The 12,661-nt window shown below is 40.2% G+C and overlaps 1 protein-coding gene across 1 annotated transcript; it reads right to left on the bottom strand.

Annotated features, from left to right (window-relative positions):
- Positions 1-476: 476 nt before the first annotated feature.
- On the bottom strand, positions 477-12,418 carry si:ch211-171h4.3 (serine/threonine-protein kinase SBK2). The gene is made up of 5 exons (XM_041808217.1): positions 12,206-12,418; positions 5,098-5,242; positions 4,813-5,015; positions 4,539-4,700; positions 477-3,087 (listed from the first exon to the last, which is right to left on the bottom strand). The coding sequence occupies exons 1-5, from the start codon at positions 12,209-12,211 to the stop codon at positions 2,452-2,454; spliced, it is 1,152 nt and encodes a 383-aa protein (XP_041664151.1). The 5' UTR covers positions 12,212-12,418; the 3' UTR covers positions 477-2,451.
- Positions 12,419-12,661: the final 243 nt, after the last annotated feature.

Genomic DNA, 12,661 nt, shown 5'->3' with positions numbered 1-12,661 from the left:
GGTAAAGGGTTAGCTGGTGAGAATCAGGTTTAAGGCATCTTTCAAGGCTTTACTGAAGGGCAGCATTTGCAGATGTCTGTCAGATATTTGTGTATTTAATCACCATCAGAGTTAAAAGTTCTGAATCGTACCTTTGTAGTAGAAATCCAGGTGTTTGTAACTGGCATGAGTGCATACTGCGTGTGACTTGGAAGGACTGCAAGGCGGAGAGGTCAGAGCTGAGGATCATGGCGCTGAAAGGTTGTAGAATCAAATTTATGGCCATGAATCTATTTTTGAAAACATCTGGGTAAGCTGTGTAGACCTTCATGTGTGCATGCAGTCTATTTGTATTGGCGTATAACCTTTCATGGGCATCACCGAGTCAGGCCAGCACACAAAGTTTTAGTTAAATTTAATAAAACTCCCTTGAGAAATAATGCCCAACTTAAGGCAGAGAGAAACATGCCATGATAAATGATAAAAGTGGTTAAAAATGAGTCTTAAACACAGTTTTATTTATTGTTTCTTTCACATTTTAAACTTTCAACACAGTAACAATTCTGCCAAAAGTCAGTGCAACAAAAATCCACTGCAGCATTATTATTAAAATCATTTTGGATCCATAAATCTTATATAATACATACATTTTGATAAATTTGATACAGTTTTAATATAAAGTAACAGACATTGTTAAGCATTGAAGTATAAAGTGCTTCAGGTACAGAGAACAGCTCAGGATAACTGCTATCAGAGTCAAATCTCACGTTAGCTTAAAGCTGCTAGCTAATGAAACAGCCGGCTACAGTGCAATGCTACAAAAGAGCTGCAAAAAATAAGCAACATGTGTGAATATAAACTGACAAAATGTCTTTGAATAGTTTATTTTATACTTAATATTTTCCACCTTTAAAAATGTGTCAAAACATGTTATATATAAAGAGTATTAAAGTTTTCACACTGCCCCCCTTTGAATGCTAGCAGACGTGTTTATGGCTTGAAAAACTGTGCACTCCTGCTGTCCATCCAGTTATGACCTGCTGTGATTTATACACTCTAAAGTCTACACCCTAATATAGATGCATTGCGCTAAAGAAGGTACAGTATCTTTTACAAGGACATGATAGCGTTACAGCCCAACTAAAGTCAAATAATCCCTGGAACGACAGCTGTTTTCCACTCGGTTTGCATCTGATGAAATACTGAAAGTCCTGTTGTAAATGTTTATTTAAAAAATAAATAAAACAGTGAAAGGAATTTATCATCATCCAGAAACAAATGACACCATCACTGAAACAGCTCATGGCTGTTTAACTGTCTCTAAAAATGGAAAGCATGTTTATTTGGGCCATGCTTTTTGCATTAAATAAAGGGGATTTTTCCAATGTAATGGAAGAGAATGAACACGTGGGATTATATCTCCCGTCGGCCTTCACATGCAACATCAGGAAACCAGCTGGAGGAAGATTTTTGTCATATTTTTGGCTTTTCTTGTTAGGACTGCTCCCTAAAGCTCTTTCTTTCATGTGTCGTGAGAAATTGCGTCTTCCTCTTTTTGCAGAAGCATTTCAAGCATTTCCATAAGAAAAAAGTTTTGAAGTCAGTCTAACACTGCCATAACTCTCAACAGGGAAAATAGTGTCGACCCCATTTCCACAGAGTGTCCAAGCTGCTTTCAGTACTATGTAGCACTGGTAAGAAGTGTAGCAGCTTCACGGCACTTGTTTACACTTCAGCCTTCAGCTAAAAAGAAGCCAGTTAACCTGCATTAAAACCATTTGGTAAAAAGGCAAAGGCTAAGGGTGATTTCACATCAGGGACCTGGGCCCTCATACACCTGACTTCAAACATGGGTTTAGTGTTAATGCAACTGACAGAGGTGGTCTCAGGCATGATTTATGCACTTGGGCACATTTCAATGATGCAGATGCAACCATGCTAGAGTAAGAGGCGCAAGTCAGTGAGTGGTATTTTGAAGTCTATACAATACAAAACATCTCCGTTGGGTAGGTTTCTCTAGAAAACTGTTGTATTGCTCACAGCATGAGCTAATTTCATCCCCCGAGTTCCCCCAAGAGGATCTGGCTGCAGACCTCTACAGCCAGAACCAGAATGATGTACTAAGTGATGAAGATTTTCTGCTCGTTTTCAGAGGTTACAGTAATTGGATGTTTTTTTACAATAGCAGAATTTTTAAATAAAAATTTACTGAGGGGGAGTTTTAATTCAGCACACAAGCCCAAGGAGAGATAGGGTTAAGCGCTCAGACCTGAGAGGTCAGGGTTAGGGTATGGGTAAGGGAGATAGAATTAAAAATTGCACACTACCAACTAAGGGAAAAACCCAGCAAGGGTTAGAACGCCACTTCCAGCTTCACCATTGAGGTCAGACCATTGTAGAGGGCTACAACAGGTAAGCCCGAAACATCCCACCATAGAGGTCTTTTGGCTTTAACAGTAGTCCATCATCTCCTCATCGCTCTCCTCTTCCCTCCATCTCTTTCACATTCTTGATGGCTCCTTTCCCTCTGCTCTTCTTCCTTTCCTCGTCCAACCGAACCCTTTCCCGCTCCATCAGCCACTCCCCTCCGAGGTAATTCAGCCCGTCCTCAGGTCGACCGCGAGACCGGGGCCTCGGGTCGAGCAGCGATAAGAAGAATGAACGCGCCAGTGGGGTGAAACATGCAAACTGAGGCGCTACAGGCGGGCGGTCGTTCTTTCCAAGTTCCGCCTCAATGAAGTCGCTACCATCCTGAGCGCTCTCATCTTGAGGCTCTGCCCACACGTCCAGTTCATCCTCTGGGCCTTTCGCTCTCTCAAACCACTCCTGATACTTCAGGAATGAGCGGCAGTCGCTGGCGGTTTCGGCCCATGGATGACTGCCTGTGAGCATGGCGTACGTCAGGATTCCCAGCGCCCAGCTGTCCGTGCTGGGCTCGACAGACACCCAAACTCTGTCCTTTTTCACGTCTTCATTATTCTTCATGGCATTGTTCCCATCAGTCATGCTGCTCCAGCTGTCCTCATTTCCACGGGCGATCTCAGCCTCAGGGGTGCAGTAAGGAGAGCTGTACCAGACCTCAGGGACCCTGGTGCCTCTGGCCTTGACCTGATGTAGGAAATAAATGTTACTTGTGTGTCAAAGGAACTTGTAAAAACGGATGGTGGTGAAAAGAGCAGTCCAATAGCCCTTTGCTGTCTACAGAGGAACCATGCTTCATTGTGGTGAAAAAGCTCTAAGACTAAATAAAAGGACTTTAGTCGTAACAATTAGACTAAACACTTTTGTGTAATGTTTTGTGCCTTATTAAATATATTATGTATTTGATCGTTAAAGGATGAAGAACTGTAAAAAAGAGTTCTGTAGCTTTGGGCTGAAACTAGAGAGGAGAAAAGCGGTCAAAGGTGGGACCGGTGTTTTCCTAAAGACTTTAAGCCGGCAATCGCTCTGTGTGTGGACATTTACCAATTTTTAAAAGTTAAGATGTTAAGATCCAATCTTTTTAATGTGGCTAAAATATACAAATAAGATATGTGCTGTCGATCATGACATATCCACTCACAAGCTGGGTCATTTGTCAAGTTTAATGGAGAGTCTGAACAGAAACTTAAATACACCTCGAACTTTCTTTGTTTTTATGATGATGCAATGCCATTCCTTATTCAGAAAAAATATTTTTTTTAAATCACAAGCCATTGGATTTGGGTTCCCGACAATCATTGAACCGTACAGTTATTGTATTTTAAGCTTTTAAATCCCTAAAGACCCTGTCTTTCCCGTTTACCACCATTCATTTTGATGGAATGTTTTCAACCAGAGAGGTGTAGGGCTGAATAGTCTGAGCAAAGTACTCAGATGGATTATTCTTATCAACATTCAATGCACGCATCCATTCACCCCATCCTGTTATTTCTGTGGACTTTGTCAAGCTCTAAACATTAGGTATGAGTGCAGCTATCAGACTAAATGGCTGTTATCCTTGCTAATACAAAGCAGGAATCCTCCTGTGTTTCCTCCAATATTTTAGGTTTAGTTTCTAGTGTTTTATGTGCTCTTATGTCTTCCTTTAACCCCCTTGCTCTTGTAATTGCTGTCTTTTTTAGTTTTCCATGATTTATTTTGTAGTTGGCACCACCTGTGTGGTTTCCCTCCACTCTGATTGCTCTGATCTGTTTCACCTGGGTCTTGTTTGTCACACCTGTCTCTAATCACTCCTTGTCTGTTTAGTTTCTGTGTTGCCTTTCCTTTGTGTCGCTTCATTGTTGATGTCTTTGGCCTTGTCCACACATTGAAATCTGTCCGAAAGAGGACGAGCATTCAAAACCTTCTGCAACACAGGCATTATGAAATTTCTTGATGAGTTGATATTTTCAACTTTTACTGATACTTTATTGACACCAATTTGGAGCTCATGGTTTGTGCTGGGATGTCTTTTGGTTGTCTCATCTACCGAACTACAATCAACAAACTACCTGCTTTGCTTATAGACTGGACATGCATCTTAAAAAGTCCTCATTTCACCTTCTAAAGCAGTAGCAATATCTATGTTAAGTACTGACCATGCCGAAGTCTCCAAGTTTGACCCAACGACAGGCGGAGTCACAGAGGAAGACGTTCTCTGGTTTGAGGTCTCTGTGGACAAAACCAAGAGAGTGCAGGTGGGACAGAGCGCCACAAAGCTGGGACACCACTCGCTGACAAACATCCTCTTCCATCCCGACCTGAGAAGGAGAAGGAATTTTAAATTCTGGGATTGTACTGTAATCAGAAGGTCTAACTAAATCAGCCTTAAGAGCGAGACATGGCTAGTCAGAGTCCTTAATAGGTGCATACCTCAGGCAAGATGACGTCGAAGAGATCTCCAAAGAGACTTGCTTGCTGAGCAAAGACATAGTGTGACGGTGTGGAGTACGCGATTCCCAGAGCTCTGGTCAGGGATGGGTGGGTACAGAATGACAACGAGAGGTTATATTCCCTCAGGAAAGAGAAAAGAGAGGTGGACTCACGAGGGAAGAACTTCAGAGCCATTGGCGTGCCTGGAGGACACAAGGGAAATAAATATTTATCATTCAAGTAGTAGGTCATTCCCAAGACTGGACCAAGTCTGTCTCTTCTTACCTGTTTTCTTGTGAACAGACAGCACGACCTTCCCGTATGAGCCTTCCCCCAGGAGCTTTAGGACATTAAAGTGTTCCGATGTGTCCATTGGAATCAGAGACTGAGCCGTTAGATGGCACATTTCATCCAGAAGCTTTGTGGCAGCCTAAACAGGAACAGAGAGGACAAGTTAGATTTGAGAATGTTTATAAAATCTCAGATTACAAGATATAACTCTAATTAATGACATTTGACAAACTTCTTCATTAAATTGTGATGGTTGGCAAAGCTGAAGACCTGGATGGCTCAAAGTCTTAACTTTTCCCAATACAGTTGACCAACAATGTATTTTTGTTAATGTTAGCTATAAGAACAGAATTTCCACTTTAATTTAAAAGAGTTAATCTCCAATAAAAAGAAGTAAAAAAACAAATTCTTTGGTGACATTCAGGACCTGTAAGGTTATCATTTACACTTTACAGAATATCATCTGCATACAAACAAACATGAGGACTCCTGACACACAGTTCTTAGCTTTTGCTGCCAAAGTATGATTCTAGATATTGACTAGCTCCAAGGTTATGCAAACTGCAACCAGCATTGCAAACCGGCAAAATATTTTAGAGCCATTTTTTTATTTCAGATATAAAAAAGATTATGTAAATTAAAAAAACTCTGATCCACTTTTTAGTAACAGAATATAATAATGATGTCTTCAGCATACAAACAAAAGTGATGATTCCCAAGTCAGAGCCAAGCCAAAGTCAAGGCTGTTGATATTCTAGTTTTTGCTTTTGATAAACTGGATTATGTAATCACTGAAGTGTACCGAGATGAACCATTCACATGTTGTGTTCCTTTAGAGAGTGTAATCCTCTGTAGCTCTCTGGTATGAACCACAACTGTTGCAGGGATGATTGTCGTCCTGGTGATGCTGGAAACCCTGATCCTCTGGTATAAACATGTCTGTTAATAGACCCATGAAATCCTTCTCCTCACACATTCACACACGCTGATCTTTGTTTTGTCTAGTGGAACGTTGATGTTTCCACCACAGCTGGCACCCTTGGGTCCAGGCGGGGATCTGGTGTCACCGTTGGTCCAGACATGAGGGCCAAGTCATTACAGCTCATTAGAGAATAACTCAAGCCGTGAATGTGCTGTACACAGATACTGTGAATTCCTGCTGAGGCTTTGTCCACTCTAACTATCTCATAAATGCGAGGAATCACAAAAGTGCAGCCAGGCCTTATAAAGATTTTTCAATATAAAAGGGGAAAAAGTTGAGATTTAAAACAAAGTAACATATATGGTCACTCTAAGGCATCATTTATTTAAAATCTTGACTTAAGGGTTTGATTTTTTTCATCCAAATGGAGCATAATGCCGTAAAATGTATCTTATTTTACTCTGAATGTATGTTTGATATATTTCGTCAATGTCTACGCAGTCCAACATCTTTTTTTTTTTTTTTTTTCAAAGAAGGTGATGTGGAGATGCAGAAGTACCAGGGTAGTCTTCAAATTCTTGGAGATAATAAAAATGTTCTTTACATTCCTAGAGATCTGAGGTCAAAGGTTGGGGTCTAGTCCATCAGCTGTACGTGAGAATACGTTTTCAGTGTGGGTGGTCGACGTTGAAAACTGACCTTTGACCTGGAAGTGTTTACACTGTTCTCTAATTTCTGAGCCATTCAGGTCTGTCCCAGGAAAACACTTTAACACCTAAGACCTGAAATCATCCTGTTATTTCTTAACTTTGTTCATTCACAAACCTCATCTCCAGAAAAGTTAGGACGTTGTGTGAATGAAACAGAATACAGTGGTTTAAAAAACTTTTTCAATTGAATACAACATAAAGACAAGGTGTTTTCATGTTCAAAACTATATTTTTTAAATATACACAAATTTGTATGCCTGTAACATATTCCAAAAAAGTTGGGACAGAGTAAGTAAAGCTGCAGAATGCTAAAAAATCACCACCTCTGGGTTTCACCAGCCTAACAAAAGTTCAAACGCAGCCTAGTTTGAATGTAAGTTCTTATGATGGAGTTTACACTCTCTTACATTTAAGGTGTTGCACCAGCTGAGATAGTTTCAACATAGGCTTAGGTTACAGCCTAAATATAGTACACCTACCTCCTACTAGGTGTGCTTTGTAAAATATGGCTGTCATGGTGAAAGATGGGATAACTCTGACATAATTTCTTCCATCCTCTAATCAATTATCTTGTTATTGAGAATTTTACCACTTGATGTCAGTGCTGTTATCTTATACTGGCTCTAGGTCTATGCTGTAGCCTTTGGTAATCTCCTAAGCAAAATGCTTTTCATATTTTTCATACACTCTTGGCATTGTTTTAGGATTAAACGGCTGTTGGCTCAAGATATTTTTAGCTGTTAGCATGCTCAGATACAGCCTCAGAGAGAGGTAACACTGTAAGAGTTAAAAACGCTCTTCATTTATTGGTTGATATAAGTGAAAGTGTCATATCTGTGACTATGTTTCAGGTAGTTTGGATGTTAAGCTTTACTAGTTAAGATGACCCTTACATCACTGTGGTGCAACCGAACAATGACAACTTAAGTTACAACTTAACTAGTTCCAGTGAAGAGTTTAGTGAGGACCTTACACCATAGCTTAAGACAACATTTTACACATAGCTGGTGCAACAGGCTGGCCAAACAGTACACAGGTAAGTGGGTTAGTTGATTACAGGTGATAGTAACATGATTGGGTATGAAAAAGCTCAGTCTTTCACCATCAACAATGACATAAGGTTCCCTGCTTTGTAAAAGACTGCATGGCCAAATAGTCTAAGACTTTCTGAACAATATTCCTTAATGTGCAAATGGAAGTGATTTAGAGATTTCACCATCTACAGTCCACAACGTAAAAGATTCAAAGAATATGAGCTGAAAACCACCAATGAAAGCCCATCACTTTCTATCTTCACCATCAGTCAGTAATGATATAACAAAGTTGGTTCAAAACTTCAAAAAACCATTGTCAGTTAACAGTACGTCAATGCAGCTACAAATGTGAGCTAACACTCTATCAAGCTATACATCAGCAACATCCAGAAGCACAGTCAGCTTCTCAGTCTGTCTGAGATGGACTGACTTTTAGTGGAAAAGTGAGTCTGATAAAGGCCAACATCTGTGAAACCACCATAACTACCGAGAGGTACGTACAGGTTTTGGAGCAACATATTTTGTCATCTAGGTGAAATATTTTCCAGAGATGTCTCTGCTGATTCCAATAAGAGTGCCAAGCCACATACTGCACGAGTTACAACAACATGGCTTCACAATAAGTAAGAGTGAGGGTACAAAACTGGCCTGTATGCTGTCAAGGCCTGCCTAACACTGACTATGTATGGTGCATTATAAAAAACAAAGTGTGACAATGAAAACGTTGCATTCTTCAGCCTGCAGGTGCCTACAGAGGGCTGTTTGAAGAAAGCTAATGTAACAGTGGTAAACTTCTGACCAAAATTTTTGTAAAGTGCTGCAGGAATCAAAGTCAGAGTTTGTGTATTTTTTCAAAATCAAAAAGAACAATAAAGATTATCAGCTTGAACATTATATATCCTGTCTTTGTTCTGTATTCATCAAAACTCTTGAGGATTTTCATAAAGGGTAAACAGCTGATTTGCTCTTCATCTGGCATGTTAAATACTTTGAATGTGAGATAATGCTTCAAGATTCCCCATTTTTGAAGGATACCAAGAGTCTATTATGCATGTTCATATCATGATGATGCCAGTAATGACAGATCCATTTAGTAACAACATTTCAACGTTGCAATTAAATATCTAGTTTGAAAGTCAGCGCTTAGGTTTCTGTTTGGATGAGGGTAAAAATGTTGATTGGTGGTAAAGAGGGCATTCAAAGAGCAGCATAACTGGCGTGTTCAGAGTTGATCAGGTTTAGACGGGTACATGAGAAGGTGACACTGTTCTGAGCTGAAACAGATAAGCTCAGTTTCGTCTCTGTGGGACGTCGGACTGAAACACCCGTGTTACATAAGAGAGACACACAAGGTTGAAACCGACATGCCATGTCCTTGTCATGGAAACGGAATCCTACACCAGAGTGATGAATGACGAGATGTTACGTCTGTGTGAGAGTCTGTAATGGTATATATACACATCTGTCAGCACATGCTACACCTTCAGGAATAGTGCTGGGTGATGCAGCATTACAGTTTTCCTTAATGATCAGTGATTACAGGATCTCAGTGTCTTCTTTGTTCTGGGCTTTTAGATCGACGACTTCAGAAAAACAGAGATTATAGAGAGGAAAAGTCATGCACAAAACAGCACCAGGATTGGGATTCTGCAATCAGTGTTTCAAGGACCTTCACCTTTGTTTAAGGGCACCTGCGCTACCAACTGACTCATCTGGCACCCTATAGATAGATCCATCCTGTATCTATATCCCTTGTCTGATTTGGGGTCAGGGGTACACCCTGGACTGGCCGCCAGTCGATCACAGGGCTGGCATATAGAGACAAACAACTGGCCACACTCACATCTACGGGCAATTTAGAGTCACCATTAATCTAACCAGCATTCCTTTGGACTGTGTATCTTAACCATCTTTTCACTGTCCAGCCCTCTGCAGAGGTCAGACAAGTCTTGAGTGTTAAATATACATTCTCTACTTGTAAGAAAAAAGTAAATCATCTTTGCAGTAAATATAAAAAAACAATAAAAGCATAGGTAGTTTTCCCTTTTTTATCCAAATAAACACTGTCTTTATCCCTAGACAGGTGTTGGTGATTGAGATCTTGATGCTGACGTGCTGGTTTGACTAACAGTTCCTCCAAACTCTTAATCATGCAAAAGCTATTTAGGTTGGAGGATTGCTGACCTGTTTTCATTTCTGTTGGTGCAAAGAGTTACATCATGCATTTTCACCATAGCTCCATCTATTTTCAAGCTCCTGGAATCATCAGACACAGAGAATAAAAATACTTTAGTGGATGCTCAGAGGCTTTAAGAGTTCTGTTTTTTCCTCAATCCTTATGCGATGCCCTAAAATGGTATTTTTTCTGTTTTTTATAACTCTTAAAAAAAAATAACAAGAAGAATGTGCATTGCCCATAGATGTAAGTGTGACCTGTTGCATTGTGGGAATTTTTTGCATTGCTATTTTCACAATTAGATTCAAACAACTTTGCAGTGGTGTAGTTTTGGGTATATGCAGCTTATGAGTATACCCGCTTATTTTATTTTTCATCCTCCATACATTCACCACAGCTGCATCTTTCCCCAATGGATGAAAAAGGCATAACTTGTCTTCAGACTCACTCATGCTCCCTTTACATACCAAAATAGATCTGTGCATTTTAAATGATACAACAGCCACTGTCTACAAACTCATGCATATCTTACATTGGAGTGGACATTAAAAAAGAGCTCCACAAAGCTCTGAGACTCCTGAATGTTAGTAATGAGAGTGGTGCAGTGATAATGTAATTGTGTCTGTAGTTTCTTTGCAGTCACGTGGTTTTGACAGAGTGCAATTGTCCGTTGAAGATTAGGTAGATGGGGTCAGCCATTAGGAATGAATGGAAAAAGAGGAAAGTTAGAACTTTAAAGCTCTAAATGGACCAGTATGCTGCAGTTCTCATCAGAAAATGTCAACATGCAGTACATTAAAAATAATCCATTCACTTAACAAACAAAGTCTAAATCCAAAATTCAGTCACATGTAGATCTCAGTGTTTTCACATGTTTACAGCAATCATATTCCAACATATCTAGTGTGTTAAGACACAAAGTTTGGGTTTCACTTTACAGGGTTTTTAAAACAAACAAACAAACAAACAAACAAACAACAACAAAAAAAAAAAACAACCAGCTCTGCTGAGCTGAGCCAAATAATCCGGATCTCTTAAACGAGACAGATTGAGTGAGACTGGACAGACGTCAGCTGAGGAAACACAGGTAAGATCAGAGTTAATGTGCTAAACCATGGCAAAACTCTACTGAACTTTTTTTTCACTAATTTTGCCTGAATATTTCACAACTTTCAGGACACAAAAGTAGTGCAAGAATTAAGAATGTTTGTATATCTGTAAACAGCTAAAACATGGCCTTTCTAGTACATTTCTCTTTGCAGAATACACATTTTGCCCCTCCAGAGGAGTTCTCTGCTGCTGCATAATATCATCTGCATAGAAACTAAATTCTTTATGTTTTGACACTATAGTTTGAATTGCTTGCCTGACTGCCCCCCTTGACAATATGTGGTACCACAAAAATTAGGTCTGCCTGTGTACCCTTTGAGAGGACCGAAGAAATACGGATGAAATGAACTCAGAGAAAGCTTTTTTAAAATTTTTTAATCCAAAAATACCTCTGAAACTTGTCAGTCTCAGTAGCTGGTTTGCTGGTTGGGTGAAAATTAGGGTAAGCCAATGAGATGCAGAATAGATGTGGGATATACTTTGAGATACTTAGCAGGTGGAGCTGCTGGTGCAACTTTCTATTGGCTTGTTTCCCTTATTATTATCATTATTTCACAATGATCCTTACAATATGAGGTCGATCTGCAGAAATAAGTACAAAGTCTGATTTTTGTGTACTAAAGACGCAGGAGCTGTCTATAATACAGGTCATTTATCCTTTGCTGGAGAGGTCACTAGGAAAATGTGGGCATAACTCAAGAGTATACCCACTTTAATAAATAGTAGACATACTGACAACCTAATAATAAGGACACTTTGAAATCATTCTGGTCCTCTTCAAGCACCGCCACTCCTATAAAGTCTGGCAGATTTGTGCAGTTTCTCGTTTTTTTGCATCTAAATGGAAGGATGAGCAGTCAGCTGCACAGAGTGCTGTTCTCATCCTGACTAGGGGGGATCAGATGATAGCCAGGGACTTCATGAAATCTGACTGGTCACATCAAAATCCTTAACAATGACTGACTAGTCAGCCATAAATGGAAAGTTGTGATTTAGGCCGCTTATTTAGTAGTCAAACTTATCTTAAACAATGGTGAACTTCTTTTTCTTGCCCCCCCTTGTCTATGTAAATATGTAATTATTAAAGTGAGGTTTTTATTATTTATGTCTATGCTTTATCTCCCACGGTTTCGGCTGCAGCTCTACTCACCGTCATTCTGCAGCTGTGGTTCGGTTCAGCGTCGTCGATCTTCACAGAGAAATCTGCCCGCTGTAAATTTTCTTCATCTAGCAGGTGATCCTGTCAGGAAACCCTCCACAGGTCCTCCTCAGTCCTCTTCACATCTACAGCAGAGAAACAGTCTCAGTGTGCTGCAGAGAGAGTCTGGGTGAGCTCAGCAGTCCGAGGAGAAAGTCTGCAGGAGGATTTCATGTCTGCTGCTGCTGCAGCTTTTATCCCAAAGAGATCTGTCCTCACCTCCACTCCTCCCCCCCTGGATCAGTGCTGGGACGGTGTGTGTGGGTTAATGTTTGTGTGTGAAGAAGAGGAGCTGCTTCCATGTCTCCATGCTCCTTTCTTTCCACTGAACCTTGGTTTGTTCTGAGAATTCCTGTCCTGAAACGTGTGGCTGTCTTTTTGGTCTATCTTTGTGAAGAGTCACTTTGA

This window comes from Cheilinus undulatus, linkage group 16 (genome assembly GCF_018320785.1).
Source record: "Cheilinus undulatus linkage group 16, ASM1832078v1, whole genome shotgun sequence".
Taxonomy (NCBI): domain Eukaryota; kingdom Metazoa; phylum Chordata; class Actinopteri; order Labriformes; family Labridae; genus Cheilinus; species Cheilinus undulatus.
This window is presented reverse-complemented; position numbering and strand designations above follow the sequence as displayed.